Source organism: Penicillium citrinum (assembly GCF_028827155.1).
Source record: "Penicillium citrinum strain IBT 23319 chromosome Unknown utg000003l:1.0-4596430.0:1.0-4598250.0, whole genome shotgun sequence".
Taxonomy (NCBI): Eukaryota; Fungi; Ascomycota; class Eurotiomycetes; order Eurotiales; family Aspergillaceae; genus Penicillium; species Penicillium citrinum.
The window spans coordinates 2,585,034-2,609,671 of NW_026622688.1; the positions used below are offsets into that span (position 1 = coordinate 2,585,034).

Genomic DNA, 24,638 nt, shown 5'->3' on the forward strand with positions numbered 1-24,638 from the left:
TTCTAGCTTTTGAAGTATACATACGCATCAATGTATTCCTAGTCATCTCAATGTCCATGTACGATGTGGCTCATTTCACATATGATATTTCTGTACAACTATAATAACTCAATCGCTTCAATGCATAAATTATTTCAGCTCCCACTTGTCACCTTCTGAAAAGATCTCCACCGGCCGTCTTTCATCCAGGGACTTCCGGCCAGCATCCAAAATAGCAGTGGTAGCAATCGTATTCTTCAGAGTAGGCAACGGGCGAGCATCTAACTGATCGAGCGTCAAACGACCTTCGTTGACGCCCGTCACAGCGTCAATGAACTTCTCAAAGCTGATATAGCCGTAGCCAGTTTGGCCACCGAAGTTGCCCTCCTCATCGGGAGCATATTTCATGTAGAAACTGGAATTAGGTACGTTAGTTGTGTATTTCGTATGACATTTCTCCCTATATTAGATTTCGTCACTCACGGGTTCACCCAAATCAAACCCTGGTCATCACCAGTGACATCGTAACCACGCTTGGCTTGGTTGACGCGAACCTCGCCATTTGAAGCCATATCTATCAAATGTTAGTGAATGCCTTTTTCACAATCAAAGGAAAAGGTATACACACAGTGGAAGTACTGATTAGAATGGACACCCGCATTTTGAGGCGCCGTCCAGCTGGCAGTGTATACACCCGTCGCGATCTTAGCCGGGTCGTCCTTGCGTCTCCACTCGACTAGAAGAGTGATGGTATCCTCAGTCTCGGGAACACAGCCCAAAGCTGCAGCTGTGCCTTGAGAGGCAGTAGCCGTGACACGAACGGGCTTGTAGTCTGGGACCATACTCTCATTGATATCAATGTGATGCGAGTTCAGATAGTATGAGATATCAGAGTCACGACCAGCCCAGGCCTTGAAAGTCTCAAGCTGGCTCTTAGGTTGACTCATATAACTATAGAAGTAATTGAAATCACCCAGGTTCTTAGCCTTAGCACGAGCATCGGAGTAAGCTGGGTCGAAACGCTTATGGTGCTCGACGAAAACGAAGACTCCGTGCTTTCGTGCGGCTTCCACCAATGCGAGGTGATCGGCCAATCGCTGGGTTGCAGGCTTGGTAATCAGCACATGGTGTCCGCGCTTGATGGCATACAGAGCAATTGGGTAGTGTGTCGAGTCTGGAGTGAAGATTGTAATGGCAGATCCCTTGGGCAGAGCGTCAATTGCCGACTTATAAGCGTCGGGATCGGTCTGATCATCGGCGGGGAATGAAGTGAAGGAGGTGTCAAGGCCGTTATAAACCTGGGAGATATTGCGGCGCAAATGATCGCCTAGAATTTATTGTAATCAGTCACAGGGTGAAGACTTTTTCATGCTCGCTCTCGATTTGAAACTTACGAATGCCGGGGAATTTCTTGCCGGACACGCCAACCATGCTCAGGTCACCAACTTTACCGCGACGGCGCAGGTCGAATAGTGTCAGGCCCACGACACCAACTTTCTTGTCTGAACCCGAAGCACCACCACCGACGAAGCCAGTGGTGTACTCGCCTGTGCCGACCTGAAAATTGGAGTTTTGTAAGTTTGCACTGTATGTGCGGGGTGTGTTGGCGGAACTTACCATCAATACACTTGGAGGAGCCATGATGTGAATTCTTTACGATGAAGAGAATGGGGGGAAACTAAAAGAAGCGCAGAAGAATGAGGAGATGAGAAGAAGAAAAAGAAGAAGAAGAAGAAGAAACCCTGGGCACAATGGGGAACTTTCGTTGCTGGACGTAATTCTTCCGGCGTTTGAAATGACCCCAGCTTGCCCTCAATAGCCGATCCTGTCTTATCTTATCGGCGCGGGGCCACCCCGGAATTGCATTTTGCCCTGAAAGAAACAACTTTAACCTTTCATTGATATAGTCATGGTATAAATATCTCTGGTTGAGTGAAGATATTGAAGAAGTTTTCTGTCTGGTCTGCCATGAATCGACTCTATTTTTTTCGACTCAAAACGTCGGTTGGCGCATAATCCCCGCGGGACCTGTGTCAACCCATTGCATCGTCGTACTCCACACCAGTTAACACCCCCCCACATTCTGGAGAATGTTGGTGGTTGGTGGAATTCAATTCTCCGCCATTCAGAGTCCATCGGAGAATTCGCCGACGTGGGGGAAAGTTGCATGGAGAAGACGTGGTGGTACAACATGGATTGTTCTTAAAAAGAGCGAGGGAGGGGATTGACCACTTTTGTTTTCACTACTTGAATTATATCAGTACTCCCCATCGATACCCTCTATACCCTCTATACCCTAATAAAAAAACAGAGCAGTATGTGTTTTATGATGTAGCAAAATGCAATTTCAAGTACTAACACCATCTCTAGCATCATGCCTCTCACTCCACTTCGCCCCGGTGTTTATGCACCGACAATGACCTTCTTCGACCCCAACACCGAAGAGCTCGATGTTGCCGCAATCCGCCGCCATGCCGTCCGTTTGGCCAAGGCTGGGCTTGTTGGTCTGGTGACCATGGGCTCAAACGGTGAAGCCGTGCATCTGACACGCGAAGAGCGCTCAACAGTGACCCGTGAGACACGCTCTGCCCTGAGACGAGGCCGGATTCCAAAACGTCCCTGTCATCGCCGGTGCCAGTGACCAGAGTATTCGCGGTACCATTGAATTGTGCAAGGAGGTTGCTGCTGCTGGCGGCGAGTACGCTCTCATCGTACCTCCCAGCTACTACCGGTATGCTGTCGGTAACGATGACACTCTTTACGAGTTCTTCACTGCCGTGGCCGACGCTTCGCCTGTTCCTCTGATCCTATACAACTACCCTGGCGCTGTCGCCGGTATTGATATGGACTCCGATCTTATTATTCGCATCTCTCAGCACCCCAATATTGTCGGTACCAAATTCACTTGCGCCAATACTGGCAAGCTGACCCGTGTCGCCAATGCTTTGGGTGCAATCACCCCTCCATCCCCTCTGGCTAATGCCAACCGTCCTACTCCTACCGTTTCCAAGCCCGATGCGAAGCACCCATACGTCGCCTTTGGTGGTATTGCCGACTTCAGTCTTCAAACTCTCGTCTCTGGAGGTACTGCCATTCTAGCTGGTGGTGCCAATGTAATCCCTCGCCTTTGCGTGCGCATCTTCACTCTCTGGTCCGAGGGTCGCCTGGCTGAGGCTATCGAGGCCCAACAGGAACTTAGTGCTGCGGATTGGGTCTTGACTAAGGCCGCTATCCCTGGCACCAAGTCTGCTATTCAGTCTTATTATGGATATGGTGGATACCCACGACGCCCACTTGGACGTCTGAGCGATGAGCAGGCCAAGGCCGTCGCTGACAAGATCAAAGGCGCAATGAAGGTGGAGCTCGCTCTGAAGGATGCTGCATAAATAATGAAAATAGTTTGAGACCTAGCTAGGCCTATCAATGATGTACATGAATAAAAAACTATACATAGTATATATATGATGAAATTGAGAATCATATAGAAAAAAAAAAATCTAGTACATACTGGTAGCCGATCGCTGAGAATCCAATTAGGAAAGTAGCCGATCTGATTCCCTGAGGGTCCTCAAGCTTATTTGTTGTCGGGTTTGACGCAACTAGTTAGTCCAATTATTGTCCAACAGCCAAGTAAATTGTAGCGTGATTTGACTAGAAAAACAGAATACCCATATTTCGCTTCCTGTTCGATATTGTCCTTTCCCGGTACTGGCGTGGTATTCAAAGTTCTGTTCCGTGAAGATGATAGGCGGAAAAATCCCCCAACTCGGAGATGTTGCGAGCCCGTCTTCAGCCGCCTACCCCCGACAGACGACAACATATCGAATAGTAGTATGAAAAACTATACCAGTGTCAGACTTGCTATAGACAAAAACTTTAGACTTTTTACTCCGCGCATGACACCCCAAAGAAACATAACACCCCCTCCCATGTCGAGCATGATGCTTCGTACTTTTTGGTATTCAGTAAATGAATTGGCATAGACTCCTCTAGCACATTAGGGCATGACTTCGGTGATTTGGCCGCGAAGGATGGCCCGCCTAGTAATACGTTGTCTAGTGGAGACGATTGCAAAGTATGCGGTATCAATTCCCCAAGTTTGGTATACGAGTCTCCACAGTGTCACTACGGGGGCGTTGCGAGGCTATCCTATCCAATGCCGGATCATCATCTCGCGGGCCAAGACTTGGGCTCTTTATCTACTAGAATAAATATTTTTTTTTCTTGTCGGGGGGTCATTGAAAAAGTAGTACCCCTCTCCTACCCCCACGTCCTTTTTGAATATCTCAATCTCCCATTTCTTTCCTCTACTTCCTACTTCAAACTTGGATCTCCCTGACAATCCATTTCCTTTTCATCCACATCAGCATATCACAATGCCGTACCCCGATGAAGCTGAGGGCTTTCAGGTCGATGGACCTGACTCTTTTACCCAATTCCACAAGCGCTTCGTGAGTTAGGAGCTTCCATCTTCCCAATCTAGGTTATTATTCTAACACGCGGATTTTGCGCATTTACAGTACCCCCTGAAGCCATTCGGTGATTATGGTGAGTATTTAGGGATCAAATACTATGTGAGACTATTGTTCTAATCTGGATTTGCAACATAGACGTCGACGTGAAGATTGAAGCCTGCGGTGTGTGCGGCAGTGATGTGCACACTATTAGCGGAGGATGGGGAGACCAGAAGTTCCCATTGTGTGTTGGACATGGTTCGTGAATGTTACAATCATTCGAACGTGAGATAACAGTCAGTGACTAATGTAATACAGAGATCGTCGGTCGTGCCATTCGTGTTGGTCCTAAGGTAACATTGATCAAGGAAGGCGAGCGCGTCGGTGTCGGCGCCCAGTCTTACTCCTGTGGAGAGTGCAAGCAGTGCAAGAATGAGAACGAAACCTACTGCCCCGTCCAGATGATGGATACATATGGATCGGAGTGGCCTGATACCGGTATTGTCAGCCAAGGTGGGTACTCTTCTCACGTCCGTACACATGAGCATTGGGTCTTCCCGATCCCCGATGCTCTAGATAGCAACACTGTGGCGCCTATGCTTTGCGCTGGACTCACAGCCTACTCGCCGCTGGTGCGCAATGGTGCCGGACCTGGCAAGAAGGTCGGAATTGTTGGTCTTGGGGGCATTGGTCATTTCGGCGTGATGTTCGCAAAGGCGCTCGGTGCGGAGACTTGGGCAATTTCTAGGTCTCGGGCAAAGGAGGCCGATGCGCTGAAGCTTGGTGCTGATGGATATATCGCCACTGCGGAGGAAGGCTGGGATGAGCCACACAAGTTTTCGTTTGACTTGATTATCAACTGCGCTAATTCATCGGAGGGCTTTGATCTGGCTCGCTACCTTTCTATGATGGATGTGCATGGTCGATGGGTTAGCGTTGGGCTGCCTGAGGAAGAGGGTCAAGTTATCAAGGCTCAGAACTTGATTTCAAACGGTGTCCTCATTGGTGCTAGCCACCTGGGTAGCCGTCGTGAGATGCTTGAGATGTTGCAGCTGGCTGCGGACAAGGGGCTCAAGGGATGGGTAGAAGAGATCGCGATTGGCGAGGAGGGCCTGAAGGAGGCTATGTTGCGCATGAAGAAGGGTGACGTCCATTACCGCTTTACCCTGACTGGGTATGATAAGGTGTTTGGCTAGAAGAAGATTGCCAGTATTAGACATTCTTGGTATTTAAAATGAAGAAAGTATACTATGAGTACCGCGGGAGAGAATCTGATACCTATCTTGAGTACCAATACCAAATCTTGAAGTCACGTACGTTGGTACTAAGCCATGAGTCACGTATCATTGAGCTAGCAGTAGTACTACTGAATAGAAAAGTGTCAAAGCACTTGATAGATATACGTTGTGTATTCCATGGGAAAGGCCAGGTGCATTAAAATCCCGGCCTTCACGGAGTCAGTAAATACAAAAGTAAGGTTAACCTGAATGATCGGATGCTAGTAACATATGCACAACACTAATGACAATTGGGCCGATACTTTGTTCCCCAAGATTTCCCTATCTTTCCACGCCAGTTTTCATCTAAGAACGAGATTATATTAACCATTTGACTTGTTCCATGTAGTTGATAGACTAGGCTGGTGCGGTAAAGCTGACCCCTCAACAGCACAGGGGCGGGGTTGTGCCATCGACCGAGTTGGAGATGGAAGGCGACGAGGGGCTTAGGTCAATGACTGGGACGATATGTGAATCTCTAACTCCTTTTGGTGATTAACTGGGGTAGCCCGTTTTGGGAATTTGAATGAGAGCAAAGTGCCTGTCTTGTAGATAAGGTAACTCCTGCAACTTTCTCGCATGATTGATTCGAGCTTGGTAAATGAATAAGTTATAAGAACTTACCTGGGACATCTGTTTCGCTCAGATGAAGACTTGACCCGGCTTGTCTTCTTACATTCTTCCCCTTGAAATTTGATAGCCTTCTTGGAAACCAAATCTTTCTTGTGTTTATCCAAGCTCCTGCAACTATCAGAATGTCCGAATCTCCCGAAGGCATTTATGAACGAGGAATTGTGGATCCTTAAACACCTTTATCTATATGCACTTCGCCCTATTGGCACATATTACCCCATCAACATGCAAACCATCAGTCGCCGTGGCCAAATTCCGTAGCTGATGTAGTCATCATTGGCTCCGGAATTTCAGGCATAACCTGAGCACGCACACTTATCAAAAAGTATGAGATATTAAATGTCGTTCTTATCGACGCACGACAACTATGTGCTGGTGCGACGGGGCGGAATGGCGGACACATCAAGACGATGACATTTGCTATGTGGGCGGAGCGCAAGAAGATATTTGGTATAGAAGAGACGTTCTGGATTTCCCTCTTTGAAGACTGTCACTTAGAGGCTATGCATTCTGCGATGCTCGAAGACGGTATCGATGCAAGCCTCGTTCTGACAGAGGGCATCGAGGCATACTATAAGCAAAAAACACTCGATCAGGCTTGTGAAAGCACTCAAAGAGATGTGTGCTTATATTCCCAAACTGGCCGCTAAACACAAAGTCTACAAGGATTAGGAATATTTGAAGAACGAATTCAAACTATCTTCACGCTGCGTTGGGGCAATTTGTGAGCCATCAGCATCAGTCTGGCCTTACAGGTGGATAACCGGGGTTCTCGGGCACCTGGTTTATCCCAAAAAGCTCAATGTTCAAACGAACACAATCGTCACTTCGATTCTTGATGACTCTTCCTCTCAGTATGCCACCGTTTGTACCAACCGTGGCAATATCAGAGCTAGGAATGTGATTCACGCTGGAAATGCATGGGCGAGCCATCTAAATCCAGAACTTCGGCCATTCATCTCTCCCGTTAGAGTCAATGTGGTCGATTTTGATTCTTCCTCTAATGACAAAGCCGACCAAAGCACATGTGTGGCCAGTAGATCCCCATTCCACCTTAGTAAATACTCCCTCTGGCTGTGATACGGCGAAAAGGATTATGATTATCTCATCCAACGCAACGACGGTGATCTTGTCATTGGAAGAGCTTGTACTGGACGCAAAGATACGCCCGATGATAGCACGGCTGATATTGCTCCTATGCAGCACCTACGTGGCTTTGCTGAGGAAGCCCTAGCATCTGTCCCTATTGGATCCTCTACTCGCATCGATCATCAGTGGTCCGGTATTGTGGCATTCACTCAGGATGATGTTCCTTTTGCAGGTCGGCTGCCATTTTCTGGGTATAAGCACCAGTGGGTGTGTGGTGCTTTTCACGCTACCGGTATGATAAAAGCTTCTAGGACTTCACAGGCCGTTGCTGCCATGATCCTAGGGGATCAGTCTAATAATGATATTCCTAGCTCGTTTCTGGTAATAACAGAGGAGAGAGTCAGAGGTCTAAAGAGATCTGTGGAAGTGGGAGGATATCCTATTCATGCCCATAAGGCAATTTCCGCCTCACTTTGATATTTGGGTCATATCACTCATACTAGTAGTACGCGCAAGATCATGTTCGTCCGTAATTATTCGAAATTAAATGCACAATAATCAAATAAACGAATTCCACTGAGACTGTGACCCTTCATGATATGGTCCAGTATATTTGACCCGTATTCATCGCAATGGGATCAGGTGATAGCGACCATGAAAATATCTAGCCCGGCAGTATACTTAAAATGTACTGTAGGTGAGCGTCAGCGTCAGAGTGGATCACTCCACAAGGCCGTTTTATACGAACGGCGATCGACGTCAGTGCTGGGCCGCCAGCCTGTTCGGGGTTGCCCATACCATAGCAATTAAATCTTTTCTGTTTTCGAGTCGGCGATGTGAAAAGGCTGGAAACAAACAAAAAAAAATCCTGAACTCGGGCTTGATCATTTCCGGCATGGTAGATGTCTTGAAATTTACCGCTTATCTTGAAAGTTGGCCTAAACCCTGGGACAGAAGGTCTAAATCGCCACTGCGGGCTATAGTTTTTGGCAGTAATACAGAGTATTGTGCACTTTGGTCCAAGTACAGAATACACAAGGACGCCATGCAGATTGCCCCGGATTGTAAGTAGCAAATACTCCACAATCCCCCCCCGTGATTTGCCCCCCAAATACTAGAAAAATCTATTCTCTGCAGCTGAGTAGAAGGCCCAAGTAACGAGTACTTCCTTTGCCACCAAAACTTTGAGATCACCGAAGTATCCGCGACCGCTCGGTACTCGTGCCGGGGGCCAATCACTCCACGGCAATTCACCGCCCGACTCTCAGACCGCGGCCTTCATTCTTTTTTTTGAATTCTACTCCCTATTTCACGCTCCCTGCGCTTTCTTTCTGTTTTTTTTTTTTATTGCATTCATTATTCTCTCTTTTCCCTCGGTTACCAGGTGTTTTGTGTTATACGGTCCTTCAATCCACTAGACTTGGATATCGCCTTTTCACCCCTGGCGATTCTCGCATACAATTTCACATTCGCAATCGACATTATACAATAGACCTGGGACGGGAAAATTCCAGTCGTTTTCATACCTATACTCGTGTCCTATTGAGGACATTGACTGTTAAAGTCGCGATAAGCGATTGTTTCCCTTCCTTTGCGCACCCTCTATATTCAACGCCATGTCGCCACGAGAGACCTCCACTCGACGACGCCCCTCGCTCTCACTTCGTCCACGCCCCCGGACTGCAGCGCATCCGGTTACCCTCCCCAAGGAGTATGCCCTCGATCAGTGGCAAGAGACTCCCCGTACAGAACTTTGCCATGAGCATGTTGGATCGGCAGTGGAAGAGATGGAGCCTTTCCCAGACGCAATGCCTCGGAGGCGTTCGGCCAAAAGCTTCTCAAGCTTGCGGCACCCGATGGATGGCCTGGTTGCCCTAGGCCGCCGGCTGTCTGTGACTTTGCGACACAAGTCTTCCAAGAACAATTTTCAAATGCCTGGAGAGGCCAATGATGATTCTCAGTACTATACAATTGAGGCTCACCCCGGTCATAAGCGCAATGTTGCTTCGCAAAGTTGGGACAAACGGTCTCGAGCTTGGTCCAACAGTTATAGTATCAATAGACGTCCCTCTTTGAACAGTGTTAGCGCGTTACACGGCTTTTATGCGCCAACCGCATCAGTCCCAACACCCATCCCTGGACATGGAATGGAGCCACCCATTCTTCCCACTGACAAGTCCGCTGGTGCGGCGGCACGTGCTGCTGCGGCCGCTCAAAATGAGATGGTGAGGTTGGAATTGGCCAAATTGGAGCGTGAATTCCCTGCCAAGGTATCTGATGTTAAACTCGACTCAGAAAGTGGTATCGGCATTGATCTGCGTGATCGCTCTGATGCTTCGGATACTGAGATTGGTCTTCTTCGCATTGGTAAGTTAATTTGGTGACGACTGACAAGATCATTTCTACCATCTTGTTGCGAGGCTAACCCTTTCAAAGATCCGGTTTCATATTTGCCTTCTGAGATCATGGCTCAGGTGCTTTCTTATCTGGACCCTGCCTCCGTCATGAAGTCAGAACTGGTTTCCCATGCTTGGAATCGACAGGCATCCTCGCCTCACGTTTGGAAGCATGTTTTCCGCACTACATATGCCCCTCGACCAGTCAGTTCCACAGCAACCAAGAAGAGGCAGTTCCTCGGATTAGGGAAGCCCATGCCCAAGCAAGACTGGAAGCGAATGTTTCTCGTTCGACGGGCTCTTGACCGTCGCTGGAAGCAGGGCAAAGCTGCGGCCATCTACCTTCATGGACATAAAGACAGCGTATATTGCGCGCAATTCGATGAGTGAGTTTACCGTAAACATTAAATTTCGTTCAAGAAGTTGCTAATAAATTTTTCTAGACATAAAATTATCACTGGCTCTCGCGATCGAACTATTCGCGTATGGGATGCTCATTATCCCTGGTCTTGCCTCAAGATTATTGGTCCACCCCCAGGCGATGTGTCTGGATCTGGACCCGTGAACAATCCAGCACAACAGGCCACCGGAAAATCCCCTTTCGTGACTATCTGCCCACCATCAACCCCCTCGGCTGATATTGTCTCCCCGATGGAGCACCCAGCCGATTACCATAGTGCCTCGATCCTTTGTCTTCGGTTTGATGAAGAGATCATGGTTACTGGATCCTCTGATTTCACTTGCATTGTTTGGGATATCAAGAATGATTATCGTCCCATTCATCGCCTTGCAGGTCACCGTGCCGGCGTATTAGATGTCTTGATTGATGACCGATATATCATTTCATGCTCCAAAGATAGCACAATTTGCGTCTGGGATCGCAAGACAGGCGACCTACTCAGGCAGCTTATTGGGCACCATGGCCCGGTGAACGCTATACAGATGCGCGGTGACCTAGTGGTGTCGGCAAGTGGCGACGGCATAGTCAAGTTGTGGAATGTCACCACTGGGGTCTGCGTCAAAGAGTTCCCCAGCAAGGACCGCGGTCTCGCTTGTGTCGAGTTCAGCGATGATGGACGCACCATTCTGACTGGTGGAAATGACAGAACAATCTACCAGTTCGATGCTAATACTGGCGAGCTCGTTAAGGAGCTTCGTGGTCACAGTGGTCTTATTAGGTCTCTTCACCTAGACAGCATGAACAAGCGTATCGTCAGCGGTAGCTACGATATGAGCGTCAAGGTGTTTGATACCGATTCCGGCGAACTCTCCATTGATCTGCCTGGTTGGACCACTAGCTGGATGCTTAATGTTCAATCAGACTACCGACGAGTTGTGGCAACTAGCCAGGACTCTCGGGCCGTTATCATGGATTTTGGCTATGGATTAGATGGGATTGATCTGTTGGAGGAGTGATCAACTTCGTGCATACTTGCTATATTAGCTTTCATAATTCTCTCTTTTATTTAGCGATTTTGGGGTCATTGAACTGGCATTGGATCATTGGGGAGTTGGACAAAACCTCGGGGGAAACGTTACAAGGATGGAGAACAGAGACTGGCAAATTTGGGCATAGAGTTTTCATTCTTTCTTGGCTAGACCTATACACGGCGCATGGAGATATATTAAAACACTTTCGCTTGAATCAATTACTTCACTTAACTCTTGATATGCTGATTCTCTTGGTAAATAAATACAACCAACATGAAAACCAAGAAATGATTAACGAGCTGTAGTAAATTCATGCCCCAGGCAGGTATATTATATAAGCACACATGATTGGTTGGTAGAGCTGCTAGCGCCACTGTGATCCGTGGATTTTGGCATCAAAACAATCCCATCGAGTGTTTTCCCATCAACACTGCCAGGCAGACTCCGAGTAGAGGTCCTGATCGCGATCTCCGCCCTTGATTGATACATTCCTAACCTTTTATCCTCCGCTACCTTTCGCTCTATCTCCCCGGAATCCCGATTGCGGCTATCACTACCCCACCATGGGTGAATCCAGGTTCGGCTTTTTCCCCCTTATCGACAAATACCCTTCCAACAACTTGAAGCGGTTCGTTGACAGGCGATTCCTTACAGACAAGAATTGCTGGCTTGGTTGAACAACCTGCTGCAGCTGAACATCACCAAGATCGAACAGTGTGGAACCGGGTATGATCGGCCGAACACCCCTCTCCCCCTCTTGCCTGAAAACTTGCGCGTGGAAAAGACACCAAGGGGAATTGCACTGACAGGCCTTGATGGACGTAAATAGTGCTGCACTATGCCAGATCTTCGACTCGATATTTAGTGAGTATCGCCTGGCAAGCTTTGTCAGAGGAGCGGTCAAGGTATTCGAATGCCACTGGAACAGCTATACTGATACGAAGATTTCTATTTTTTTAGTGGACGTCCCGATGTCTCGAGTTAAGTTCAATGTCAACACGGAATACGCCTATCTTCAAAACTTCAAAGTTTTGCAGAGTATGTCTAGCTATCTGACAGTGACGCGGTCGAAACCAATTGATCGACGAGGAGACTTTCCTGACATTATAATTTAGATGTCTTCACCCGCCACGCGGTCGAAAAGCCCATCCCCGTCCAATCCCTCACCAAGTGCCGTATGCAGGACAACCTTGAATTCCTCCAATGGACTAAGCGATACTGGGATCAGCACTATCCCGGCGGAGATTATGATGCGGTAAGCCGTCGCAAGGCTTCTGGGGCCCCTGGAGGCGCACCTGTTGCTGCTTCTGCTCGTGCTCCCTCTGCTGGGTCACGCCGCGGAGTTACCCCGACCTCTGCCGCTGCGCGTGGTCCCCGCGTTGCCAGCGCTGGTGCGGGTGGTGCTGCCACCGCAGCTCTGCAGCAGGAGATTTCGACGCAGAAAGAAGCCATTGCCGGACTTGAGAAGGAGCGGGACTTCTATTTTGCCAAGTTGCGCGATATTGAGCTACTGCTCCAAACTGCCATTGAGGCTGACCCGGAGCTGGAGAAGGAAGAGGATACATTGGTCAAGCATATCCAGGGCATTCTGTACTCGACCGAGGTAAGTTCTGACGTCTAGGGCATGGTGGGGGGGAAAAAGATTGGGCTAACGCATGACTACAGGATGGATTCGAGATTCCCGAGGCGGAAGAGGGAGTGGCCGATGAGCTAGAGACCTTTTAAATGATCGGGCCAGGGAGAGAGCAAACGAGTTCCATTACTAAATACCCACCCGCGACTTGTGATTCACGAGAGCGTAGATAGTTGAATAGCGCGTGCATGTCCACCCTGGGCAACCGAATGATGAAATACGAACGGTGTACAGTCCGTTAGAGCAAACAAGGCAAAAGCCAGAATCCAAGTGCTATGTCGCAGTAAATTGTGCTCATTACTATGTAACTACTATTTAGTTATTGAGTTGCAATGATTGTACTGGAAACACTAATCCGCATTGACTTGTCGCATCCGTACAGTCAGCCGTGCGTACCATGTTCATTTGTATTGTATGCAGCACCTACCGCGGCTATTGGCTGCAGGCCAGTCATAGTGCGGCGTCCTTGCGTACTGTAGATCCACTTTCAAAGAGATGAAGTTCACCCGTCTGTAATACAGTAGTATAAGGTGCCGAGTAGTCGGATAATCAACATACTATAGACTCACAATGCTATATCACTTAATAAATTATATATCTCCTCCATATTCAACATATTCAACAACTATAGAACTACTCTTCTTGTACCATGTACATACTATGTACATAGTACAGGAATCCCGCAAACTCGACCTCATTAAACCAGCACCGAGTCTATACCAGATCGGGAATAGCCAAACCCTCTTACCCCACCTGACAGCCAGCCAATCACATCTCTTCCCGCTGTGTACCTGCAGCGCTCTCTTCTTTTTTGGGCACAAACTCATTTAAGACATTTCCTGTTGCTTTTGCATCTTGTTGCTCCCTCACTGATCGGATAGGTCATGATTCAAAATAAACACTGCTCTATTTACTAAATGGCTGCTTCTAAATTCGCTCCAACTATCTCGTCCACTCCCTCTGAAAGTCGACGACAAATTCGGCTGCAGTACTCTCCCCTAAAAAAGAGCATCTCGGCCCCAGGCTAGTTCGTCACCAACGCGGGTCGCCTAGACTTGGCTTTTCAATAGGGGAGACACTCTGGTCCGGTCTGGCTCGTTCCACCGTTCCACCCAGAACCGTTTCGCTTTTTCCTCATCCCTCTTTCTTTTCTTTCTCTTCGACTTTCTTTCGCTCCCTCCCTCCCCCCAACAAAGACTCCTCAAGTCGGACGGGCTCGTCTAGCATTATCTTATTCGTCTAGCACAGCGAAGTGTGCCATTGACGAAACCGTGCCCTTCTCAAAATCCTCCTAGGACCCGCTGGTCATTCGGGTACTTGATATCACTTCTCATCTGTTGTCTCTTGCATATTTGGCGATTGTCTAGCAACAAACATTATGGATTAGGCCCCCCCCCTACACCTTCTTTTTTTTCCTTGTTTCTCTGTTCAACACCCGACACTCATTTGATCCCTGGTACGTTTCATGATCTACGCTCTGGCCCTGGAAGAGGATGCTATCGTGGGGCATCGCATGGAAGCCCACGCGGCGTTGGGGTCCGCTTGAAACGAACGCATCACTAATCGAACGATCCTGTCAGACATTGCGAAACATCGCTGCTAAACTTGCATACTATTCATTCTTTACCATTTTATTCTGTCTGCGACTACATTTACACTATTGCCACCCCTTTGGTCCATTCATTTGAATTGATCGCTACAATCCTTTCGCCTTCCGGCCAATTCAATCTGATCTGCCAGTTCCGCGAGCAAGATCCTGCTTAATCAATCTTTGCTTTTCTTGTGCTATCAATCAACTGGAGGTGGGGAAATCAAAGGAATTGCTTAATCTTTGTTCATTAATTATTGGACTCCAACCCCATCTCTACCCTCTGTGAGGATTTACGACCATTGGCTGTTTGGCCGTTCGCTTTTTCTTTTTACCCGACCCGTTGCGCAATGGCTCACCATGGCCATTGGCGTGATACTCGAGTCAGCAGGCTCCTTCGAGCAAGAAGCCGTTTAGAGGCGATCGAAGAGGCTTCCAAGGACGACAACAGCTCAGCTAATGTCCTGGCGGATGGTGACCCGAGCCAGAACTCACCTCCCGCCGATATCATACAGTCAGACGTGATCTGCGACCCGCTACAGCCGTTAGACTGTAAAGGAAAATCAGACTTCTCCGAAAATGAAATCGTGCTGTCAAAGCGACAGGAAGCCGAGCCGACTCAAAGTGTCGTCGTCGAAACGGTCCTGCAGATCGTGGACACCAACTCAAATACTCTTTGGCAATCCGAAGGAATTGATTTCCCCCTGACGCTCTCTGATCCGGCTTTCGGCGCTGTCACTCTGTCAGCTGGTGAAACTGCATTCTCTTCGGAACCTGTGTTGTTGATAACATCACCTACGGCTCTACCTACAGCAGTGGCCCTCGCTCAAACAACGAATCCAGCTAATTCAACAGTACCAACGACCCCGACTATCTCGCCTACGACCAAGTCGATGGCGGCTGCCTCCTCACCAAAGGTGTCATCCGTAATCAGCTCAACACGATCTTCTTCGATTCCTCTGGTCTCCAATTCTACTACATCTGTGCCCACTACTTCTACTTCTATTTTGAATATCTCCTCTTCATCATCTTCTATCTCATCCACGACATCATCTTACAGCAGCTCTAGTAGTTCATCGGGCTCATCGAACTGGTACGGTGGCTCTGGTCACACTAGTACAGTTTCAGGCAATATTGGATCGATGCCCACGAATAGCAGCGACCCAGATTCCTCGTCTGGATCCGACACGGCTGACGACAATACCACACCAAAAATCGTGGGTGGTGTTGTGGGCAGTGTTGCGGGCGTGGCTTTACTTTTGTTGTTGATTCTTTTCTTCTTCCGTCGGCGCAGCCTCCAGAAAAAGGGCACTCAGGCCCTACCATCTTCCGACTCCGGTGCACGGGAAATTGCTGAACGAAGAACGAGCAAGGATCCTCTCTTCAATGCATCCTATCTTGCACCCGCTTTCATGAAACGCTGGCGCCAATCGACAATGAGTACGAAAACCGAGAGCACTGTCTCTTCGGCCCCAAGTGAACGAGGCTTTCAAAAGATATCTGGACGCAAGATTGCCCCTGTTCTTACTCATGGAGGTGATGGTTTCGGTGGTGCGCCGACTGGTGATTCTCCAACCATTCCTGACTCTCTTATCGGCCTGTCTCCTTCCTTTCCTGGTGGTCCTCTTTCTTCCCCTTCTCATGCGCCACCAACAGCAACACCCTTTGGCATGCCACTCGATACCAATGTCACACGTGAAGCTGAAGAGAACTCCTCTCCAACGCGACCAAGGCAAGTCAACCTCCCCGTCTCGAGCTCTGTCGCTTTTGGTTCTCCCATGACCGTGAATCCATCGCATTCTATTCCTCAACCCCAGAGTGCAATTCCAGTGGTTCCTCCTCGAAAAGACGCACTGGGGCGCAGTCTTCCCAGCTATGATGGGAGTCGCGATAGTCGCGGTAGTCGTTTCACGGAGAGTCTAGATCTGTGAGACCAAATGCCGCGATTCTTATATATGGTAAAACGTGTCACGAAACAAAAGTTGACGTTGTGAGAGACGGAGTTTGTCTCGAATTCCTTGTGTCTTAGCCAGCATTTTCTTTATTCATTCCCTTCGAGTCTATGATTCGGATCATAGTAGATCATGACGTTGCTGGTCTTTTTCTTTTTCCAAACCCAATTTTGGTTTTTGCTGTTTTGCAGCCTTCTTCACCACTCGCCTTTCTCCCAAAAAGTCGCACTCTACGAACATTTTGGGCTCAGCGTGCCTTTCTTTTTTTTTTTGAAAAGTGTACTCCCCTGTTCTCACATTTCCTGTCCTCCTCTCTTCATTGTCTGATTTAGATACCCCTTGTTTTCTCGCCCTCATTTTAAAGGTCATAATAAATATTCAGATTTGATAGCAGCCATGATGTACATGGAGGATGAGCTTACGACTCCGTACTTCGTATGATCCTTGATAATTCTAAAGGGCCGAAATAGACCGAAATAAAAAGAAAATTCCTTTCCCCAATTTTGAATAGCTTCAGGTTATTCTAACTCCGCGTGGGGTCTGAGTCCCTCGATCTTTTCACGTTCCTGATCTATTAGCAAAGAGCCCCGTTTGTCAAAAGGCTTGACTGTATATTCCGCTACAAGGATCTAAAGATCTATGTACGATTCTTGTGCCTCACAGAACTTCAAAGCATTTCTTTCTAGTAATTGTCTTTCGACATGGTCCTTGATGAGACAATATAGCAGCAATGAAATTATTCTCTTCATCAAGAAGCTCATCTCAGTCCATCGTTTTAAGGGTTCCTGATCTATGAATAGGCGGTGAAGATCCCCTTTGGCGGTGAAAATCCGTAGTGGCTGTACGGAAATCCAAAATGGATACGAAATGCTTATATAATTGGTGTGAGCGTAAAGGCACCATGTTTTCGCTTAGCCAATCTAAGGAAAGCGTAAATATTTCTGTCGGCAGAATCGTCACCTTCCCCCACAGTCCTTCTAGAAGCTCCTTTCAACCCTGCCTTTTCATACACTCGATTGATCTCAATTTATCACTTCTGAACTTCGAAAATGTTTGCTTCCAATACGGCCGACGTTCCCAGCTTCAAGCCCGAAATCACATTAAAATCACTGGAGAACCCCGTCCATCATGAACCTCCTACCGGGTGTAAACTGTGTGATAAGAATGAGAACCTACTTTGTTGCGCCGGATGCAAAATGTTTCACTATTGCAGACGCGAACACCAGGCACAAGACTGACAGACCATAAAGGAATTTGTAACAAGATCAAACGTGCCAGGAACGATGTGGATAAGGGAAAACAAGCCTTGATCGATCATCCTGACTTCAAGAATGACAATCCCTTCGAGAACCATGTTGGCCGATTCTGGAAAATAGTAGAGACACGCCACTATATGAATGCATTGTCAAAATTGGCCACAATCACTTCAGGGGAGCGCCATATCGACTCGTTGCAGGCTGAACGACAATCGTAAAGAGTTGTTGCGACTATGTCCAGGAGACAACATGGGTGCTCGAGCGACAATACCAAGGATCTTACTTCGCCTGGGGAAGGAACAGGAATGCTATGACTTTACTAAATGATATGGTAAGGTCTGGGAAGGCCGCAATTACAACTGGACCAAGATGGAAGGTTTTCTCAATATCAAAAACGTAGATGTCTTTGAGGATATAGACTACCTTGGTTCGAGTATACGCACCATGGATTTGTCCTTTTAGATCTGCATAATGATTCTCAAAGTTCAGCTTGCGCTAAAAGTTGGCGCACTATGTTCACTGCAGAAAGAAATCGATCGAATGAGCGAGCTCGCCGGTGTCCGGGGAACTGTACCCCCGAGACGTTCCTCGAGAACCGGAAATCCAGATGCAAGAGCCCATCTCTTTGCACGCCCTGATATTATGCGCGGTAAACATCTTGACGAAAAATCTAAAATCTTGAAGCGGCATTGTACTCTGCCTCTGAAATTTTCAAGCGCAATAAGCACTATTGGCCCATGCTCACGGAGCCAGAAGAGGCTATCTCGAAACCTCTATCGCCTATGTACATGATGGGAAGTCCAGAGGAAGCTTGAATGCTTTACAGCACACTTGGTACCCATGGATGGAAATAGACGGCGTCTACTCATTCATGACCATTATCTGCTTGGGACAGCACGATCAATATTTCTAAATTTGATAGCCGTTGTGCTCTAGGGTGCGGTCAAACTTTCAAGTTGTTTGTAAATTGTTCAATATTTGCCCCTTGCCGTTGAGTATTGTTCTGGGAAGACTTCATAATGTATCTTGATGACAGAAAATGCTACATAAGCTGGATTAACACCATGTTCGGAAAGACCTTCACAATTTCAAGAATATGTGGTGGAATAGCGAGCAGTCTCATTGCTTGGAAAGCCTGAGCTTGCTACTAGTAAGGCCCGCTCTTAGCCCTCAATTCTCACCATCTAAGGTAATCATTAATTGAAGCCTGGTGTCAACGATTAATTGTTGAATGGCGATCTCCTGTAACAGTAGCCTGAAAGGGGCAGTGAAAAGGTTACGTATGTAGCTTTCCTCTGGAATGTTCTTTTTGAGGCTGTAAATTAGGTAGCATCAGCTTCCCCGGTCTGCTGCCTGCACTGTTTAGGGCTTGCAAATGCATCACGTGATTCGAGCAGCAAACACCGCCACATGTGCCACTTTCGATGTGGCTCAGCTGTGGCAACGGACCAGATCGGAGCAGCATGAGCTTTACTCAATCAAGACAACATTGCGGTGGTTTCGTAGAAGATGAATCCTGATGGCTTGTATCAATCAACGTAACCCAAATGGAGGGCTATGGTTCACCATACATGGTGATTCGCTCTTCATGACGCAGAAGGCTTCTACCGATCTGGCCCCGATTGTCACTACTTGCACGGTCACGGCCCGAAACAAAGCAGCCAGATGGCGCGAGGGGCTCACTCACCCCTCCTTTCTGGAGAATTTCACGTCAAATTCAAGGAGGCACATCCTATACTCCGTACCGCCGACGGTGCTTTCAATATGATACAAGGAGGGTTCGAGCGAATTTTGGTGGAATGCTTTATCATTGGATCTAGGCGCATGATTGCAATGAGGCGCAGTCAAATATCTACTCCACTCCGGGTCACGGCGGTAAGCCAAACATTGTCACATCCAGACTTTATTGGACCAATTTAACTTGGCGGAACTGGGAACTAGATGTTTCTGGGGAGTCATGATGTTCATACGGCGTTTCGCTCGAAGTGAAGAATACTGCACCGGCGCGTAACTAGAGCTATCATGTGCCGAATATCTGATCGCTTGCAACTACTTCATCTTTCATCTTATACTCATCGCCTGCCAGGTTTGAGCTTGCATTCGCCACTTTTGCCAGCTACATTCTCACCTACGCTGAACTTCATGGTACGGTTACCCAGACCTTTTGTTGATTATTGGGGCTGTGCTAAAGAAGGGTAGTACCTCAGATTCGGGATCTCTGGGGATATTGATCAGCAGTACAAGACCTGTCTAGCATACTCTATTCAGAGTGAACTTGTGGATAAACAGATTTTTACCTTGGCATCTTCTTGTTTCTTTAGCGAGTTGAAAGCCCCCCTTCTGTGACCATACGATACCTCAGTTGAGGCGGTTCTGGGCATCAACACAGCCCCATTGTGAGAGACTACAACAGCAAGACTCTCACCCTGGTTTTTTCAACCGGACTTTTCACGCAAGACTATATCATTATTGTACTATTCTCATACCGATCATCGCATCGGTGAAATCTGCCCTTCATGGCTTCTTCATCAAATAACGAAGGCCCCCTACAAAATTCGTTGTTAAGTCCTGGTCTTGCACCTAATGCTTCGGGTCGAGAGGTAAGTTCTCCTAAAAGGCCGTACTGGACGGGTATACTAATGTTTTTCAAGCAACGTTCTCTATTTATATCCCCTGCTATTGCATCTTCCTCATGGTCTGCTCCGACAGATCAACCCCAGTCTCCTGCATCACCTACATCTTCTATATCTCCTGCATCCCCTACTACTTCCCTTTCGCCAGACATGGCCTGGAGTCCTGGCCATCCAGATCCGGCCCGTCTGATGGTCCATAATGCCTCTCATCGACCATCCTCGTCAATAGATGGAGACACACTACGTCCACGCTCAGAGTCATTCGCATCATCCGCACCCACAATGGATGCGGGTAGATCTAGAACTAATTCAGAAGTCGATCCCTCACACACAAATAAAGTATTATACGATGATGTGCCTTTATCAGAGGCTCTGACTCCAGATCCCCGAAACGAGGCTGATTTCCTTATCGAGAACAATCGCTTTGCTTTCTCGCCAGGTCAGCTGAATAAGATGCAGAACCCCAAATCTCTCGCCGCTTACCATGCACTCGGTGGTCTGCAGGGATTGGAGCGAGGCTTACGGACAGATCTGACTGCGGGTCTGTCCAACGATGAAGTTCGACTAGAGGGCACAGTTGATTTCCAGCAGGTTACACCACCATTATATAATAAGCGACCTTCAATAAGCAAACCGCCTATTGAAGAGAATACCCCCATACAATTACCAATGTCTACTGGCGAAGGTTCGCCATTCGAAGATCGCATTCGTGTTTTCAAAGAGAATCGTCTACCATCTCGAAAATCCACTGGCTTCTTGAAGCTTTTTTGGATTGCATACAACGATAAAATCATCATACTTTTGACTATTGCCGCGATTGTCTCTTTATCTTTGGGCATCTATGAGACAGTTGATGGAGGATCTGGTGTGGATTGGGTAGAAGGTGTGGCTATTTGTGTAGCAATTCTCATTGTCACTGTTGTCACGGCTGCCAATGATTGGCAAAAGGAAAGGCAATTCTCCAAGCTCAACCAAAAGGTATGCAATATCCGGCCGCATCATATTCGGCGTCTCACTAACATATCACAGAATAATGATCGCGAGGTGAAAGTGATCCGCTCCGGGAAATCTATGAAGATGTCTATCCACAATGTTCTAGTTGGCGATATTCTTCATCTAGAACCTGGCGACTCTATCCCCGCAGATGGCGTTTTGGTATCAGGTCATGGCGTGAAATGCGACGAGTCATCTGCAACAGGTGAATCCGATCAAATGAAGAAGACGGATGGTCATGAAGTCTGGCAGCAGATTGTTGAGGGCTCCGCGACCAGAAAGATTGATCCGTTTTTAATTTCTGGAAGTAATGTCCTTGAGGGTGTTGGTACCTACGTCGTCACTAGCGTTGGGCCTTATTCATCCCACGGTCGAATTATGTTGTCGTTACAGGCTACTAACGATCCTACACCACTTCAAGTTAAGTTGGGCCGTCTTGCAGACTGGATTGGTTATCTTGGCTCAGGGTAAGCATTACTGTCAAGCCATTATATAATAGACGATTTGATTGACTGACTGTTATGATAGTGCCGCTCTTGTCTTATTCTTAGTTCTCTTGTTCCGATTTGTGGCCGATCTCCCAAATCACCCTGATACACCCTCTGCGGTGAAGGGAAAAGAATTTGTCGATATTCTAATTGTTGCTGTGACAGTCATTGTTGTCGCTATTCCAGGTAAGTGCCCTTTTTCTGGTTTTGATATTCTTTACTAATAGTTCTATGCAGAGGGTCTTCCACTAGCAGTTACTCTTGCACTTGCTTTCGCTACAACTCGTATGGTGAAGGAAAACAATCTCGTCCGGGTCCTACGCGCATGTGAAACAATGGGGAATGCCACCGTGATCTGCTCGGACAAGACAGGAACCCTAACTCAAAACAAAATGACTGTTGTCGCTGGTACTTGGGGAACAAAAAAGAGTTTCAGAGCTCCAGACGAAGGCGACACTGTTTCGAATGTCCAATCAACGGCTGACTTTTTCAAACAATGCTCGGCGCCTGCTCGGGATCTTCTTGTCAAGAGCGTTGCTTTGAACTCAACTGCTTTCGAAGAAGAACGAGAAGGCCGGAAACAGTTTGTCGGTAGCAAGACTGAAGTTGCACTTCTTCAACTTGCTCAAGACTATCTCGGCATGGACCTAGCTTCTGAACGTGGGTCTGCTGAGATTGTTCAGCTTATTCCCTTTGATTCTGCTCGCAAATGCATGGGTGTAGTTTACCGTCATCCCAGCCTTGGGTACCGACTTCTTGTTAAAGGTGCATCGGAAATTATGCTCGACGCTTGCAATATGCAGATTATGGGTGACGATATGAGCGAGAAAGATATACACACAGGGTCATTGTCGGGGCAGGACAGAGAAACCATTCTGGAAACGATTGATCAATATGCGAAAGGTTCTCTGCGCACAATCGGTATCGTGTATAAGGACTTTGCTTCATGGCCTCCAAAAGAAGCCAAAAGACTGGAAGATGACAATTCGGCCGCCGATTTCGACAGCATATTCCGGGATATGATCTGGGTGGGAGTCGTGGGAATTCAGGATCCTCTACGCCCTGAGGTTCCTCATGCGATCCGGAAATGCCACTCTGCGGGCGTTCAGGTGAAAATGGTCACTGGCGATAATATTGCAACTGCCACTGCTATTGCATCGTCTTGTGGTATTAAGACTGAAGAAGGCTTGGTCATGGAGGGCCCCAAATTTCGACAACTATCGAACGAGGAAATGGATAGCGTGATCCCGCGCCTTCAAGTCCTGGCACGTTCTTCCCCCGAGGACAAGCGCATTTTAGTTGAGCGCCTCAAAGTTCTCGGCGAGACTGTTGCTGTCACCGGTGATGGTACGAACGATGGACCAGCCCTTCGCACCGCTGACGTCGGCTTTTCTATGGGCATTGCCGGTACGGAGGTCGCTAAGGAAGCTAGCTCGATCATCTTGCTTGACGATAACTTCCGATCTATTGTTACCGCTATCTCTTGGGGACGGGCTGTCAACGACGCCGTCGCCAAGTTCTTGCAGTTCCAGATCACGGTGAACATCACGGCTGTGGTGTTGACATTCGTCTCTTCTGTTTATAGCAGCTCGAACAGCAGTGTCTTGAGCGCTGTTCAACTTCTCTGGGTGAATCTCATCATGGATACGTTCGCCGCTTTAGCCTTGTAAGTTTTTCGTGTGCGATATTTTACTTTTTCCTTTTCCTTCTAACAAGATACAGGGCAACCGATGCTCCAACAGAGAAAATTCTCGACCGTAAACCTGTGCCCAAGAGTGCCTCGCTGTTCACTTTGACAATGTGGAAGATGATCCTTGGCCAGGCAGTTTACCAACTCGCTGTTACATTCATGCTCTACTTCGCCGGCGACAAGTTGCTCGGGGCTCACCTGGATAACAATGACCTTGACCACCGCTCGAAACAGCTCTCTACGGTGGTCTTCAATGCATTTGTTTGGATGCAGATCTTCAATGAGTTCAACAATCGTCGCCTTGACAATAAATTCAATATCTTCGAAGGCATGCTGCGAAATTATTGGTTCCTTGGTATCAATGCCATCATGGTTGGCGGTCAAGTCATGATCGTGTACGTTGGTGGTGAAGCCTTCGGCGTGACTCGACTGAGCGGCATCCTTTGGGCAGTGTGCATCATCTGTGCACTGGGCTGCTTGCCTTGGGCCGTTGTTCTACGCATCCTACCTGATCGGCACTTCGGCATCGTCTTTAATGCGGTCGTCTCTGCCATGACGTTCATCTTGCGACCTATCATGAAGGGGCTCAAGACTGTTGCCCATGGTATCAAAGCCCTGTTCCGTCCCTTGACTCGTTCGATCCGTCGAGTCTTCTCTCGTCGTGGCAATAAGCCCGACGATACCCAAGAGTTGTCAGATTCTTCCGATACTACTGCAACCCGTGTCAAAGATGAGGAAAATCCCACTCCAGCCGAGCCTGTTCGCAAGGAGAGCCACGAGCGTCCGCAGACGCCACCAGCTATTGCAGTCCCTCCTATTACAGTTACGATTTCACCTTAATCATGATCCTCTTTTACTTGCATTTTTGTTTTATCATCTTTTCTATGTGTCATTTGGTCCTAGCATTTAGCGAGTTCTGGGCGGTTACAATGTTGTCTTCTTTCCTTCACTATAGAGCTTGGGCTTACTGCCAGACTATTGAGCACCTCTCGACTCCTAGTATATCCCACATAGTACTCTGTTTATAAGAGCAATGATCTACTACATTTTTTAGAATCTCATATGTGACCTTGAGCTCCCAATGTTGGTTACTAGTATTACTTGGATAGTGACATTTCACACTATTACTTGGATAGTATCATTTCA

The 24,638-nt window shown here is 47.7% G+C and overlaps 9 protein-coding genes across 9 annotated transcripts; 8 read left to right on the forward strand and 1 right to left on the reverse strand.

The window, feature by feature from the left end:
* Positions 1 to 129: 129 nt before the first annotated feature.
* Positions 130 to 1,620, reverse strand: N7469_004177 (Gfo/Idh/MocA family protein; the record flags this gene model as incomplete). Its single annotated transcript, XM_056643097.1, has 5 exons — positions 130 to 394; positions 463 to 553; positions 608 to 1,306; positions 1,374 to 1,536; positions 1,597 to 1,620. The coding sequence occupies 5 exons, from the start codon at positions 1,618 to 1,620 to the stop codon at positions 130 to 132; spliced, it is 1,242 nt and encodes a 413-aa protein (XP_056502509.1).
* Positions 1,621 to 2,353: 733 nt separating this feature from the next.
* Positions 2,354 to 3,365, forward strand: N7469_004178 (dihydrodipicolinate synthase family protein; the record flags this gene model as incomplete). Its single annotated transcript, XM_056643098.1, has 2 exons — positions 2,354 to 2,552; positions 2,575 to 3,365. 2 exons carry the CDS (start codon positions 2,354 to 2,356, stop codon positions 3,363 to 3,365), a joined length of 990 nt encoding a protein of 329 aa, XP_056502510.1.
* A 990-nt stretch (positions 3,366 to 4,355) lies between these two features.
* Positions 4,356 to 5,629, forward strand: N7469_004179 (NAD(P)-dependent alcohol dehydrogenase; the record flags this gene model as incomplete). The annotated part of the gene is made up of 4 exons (XM_056643099.1): positions 4,356 to 4,430; positions 4,500 to 4,527; positions 4,590 to 4,691; positions 4,752 to 5,629. The coding sequence occupies 4 exons, from the start codon at positions 4,356 to 4,358 to the stop codon at positions 5,627 to 5,629; spliced, it is 1,083 nt and encodes a 360-aa protein (XP_056502511.1).
* A 901-nt stretch (positions 5,630 to 6,530) lies between these two features.
* On the forward strand, positions 6,531 to 7,909 carry N7469_004180 (NAD(P)/FAD-dependent oxidoreductase; the record flags this gene model as incomplete). The annotated part of the gene is made up of 4 exons (XM_056643100.1): positions 6,531 to 6,587; positions 6,670 to 6,963; positions 7,016 to 7,372; positions 7,436 to 7,909. 4 exons carry the CDS (start codon positions 6,531 to 6,533, stop codon positions 7,907 to 7,909), a joined length of 1,182 nt encoding a protein of 393 aa, XP_056502512.1.
* A 1,139-nt stretch (positions 7,910 to 9,048) lies between these two features.
* On the forward strand, positions 9,049 to 11,244 carry N7469_004181 (F-box/WD repeat-containing protein; the record flags this gene model as incomplete). The annotated part of the gene is made up of 3 exons (XM_056643101.1): positions 9,049 to 9,799; positions 9,869 to 10,214; positions 10,272 to 11,244. The coding sequence occupies 3 exons, from the start codon at positions 9,049 to 9,051 to the stop codon at positions 11,242 to 11,244; spliced, it is 2,070 nt and encodes a 689-aa protein (XP_056502513.1).
* A 578-nt stretch (positions 11,245 to 11,822) lies between these two features.
* On the forward strand, positions 11,823 to 12,984 carry eb1 (microtubule-binding protein BIM1; the record flags this gene model as incomplete). Its single annotated transcript, XM_056643102.1, has 6 exons — positions 11,823 to 11,836; positions 11,914 to 11,985; positions 12,089 to 12,123; positions 12,220 to 12,297; positions 12,375 to 12,862; positions 12,925 to 12,984. The coding sequence occupies 6 exons, from the start codon at positions 11,823 to 11,825 to the stop codon at positions 12,982 to 12,984; spliced, it is 747 nt and encodes a 248-aa protein (XP_056502514.1).
* A 1,846-nt stretch (positions 12,985 to 14,830) lies between these two features.
* On the forward strand, positions 14,831 to 16,411 carry N7469_004183 (uncharacterized protein; the record flags this gene model as incomplete). The annotated part of the gene is made up of 1 exon (XM_056643103.1): positions 14,831 to 16,411. The coding sequence occupies one exon, from the start codon at positions 14,831 to 14,833 to the stop codon at positions 16,409 to 16,411; it is 1,581 nt and encodes a 526-aa protein (XP_056502515.1).
* Positions 16,412 to 18,159: 1,748 nt separating this feature from the next.
* N7469_004184 (uncharacterized protein) lies at positions 18,160 to 18,503 on the forward strand (the record flags this gene model as incomplete). The annotated part of the gene is made up of 2 exons (XM_056643104.1): positions 18,160 to 18,337; positions 18,373 to 18,503. The coding sequence occupies 2 exons, from the start codon at positions 18,160 to 18,162 to the stop codon at positions 18,501 to 18,503; spliced, it is 309 nt and encodes a 102-aa protein (XP_056502516.1).
* A 1,701-nt stretch (positions 18,504 to 20,204) lies between these two features.
* On the forward strand, positions 20,205 to 24,332 carry pmcB (putative calcium-translocating P-type ATPase(PMCA-type); the record flags this gene model as incomplete). The annotated part of the gene is made up of 5 exons (XM_056643105.1): positions 20,205 to 21,299; positions 21,351 to 21,781; positions 21,843 to 21,988; positions 22,040 to 23,468; positions 23,525 to 24,332. The coding sequence occupies 5 exons, from the start codon at positions 20,205 to 20,207 to the stop codon at positions 24,330 to 24,332; spliced, it is 3,909 nt and encodes a 1,302-aa protein (XP_056502517.1).
* Between the last annotated feature and the right edge of the window lie 306 nt (positions 24,333 to 24,638).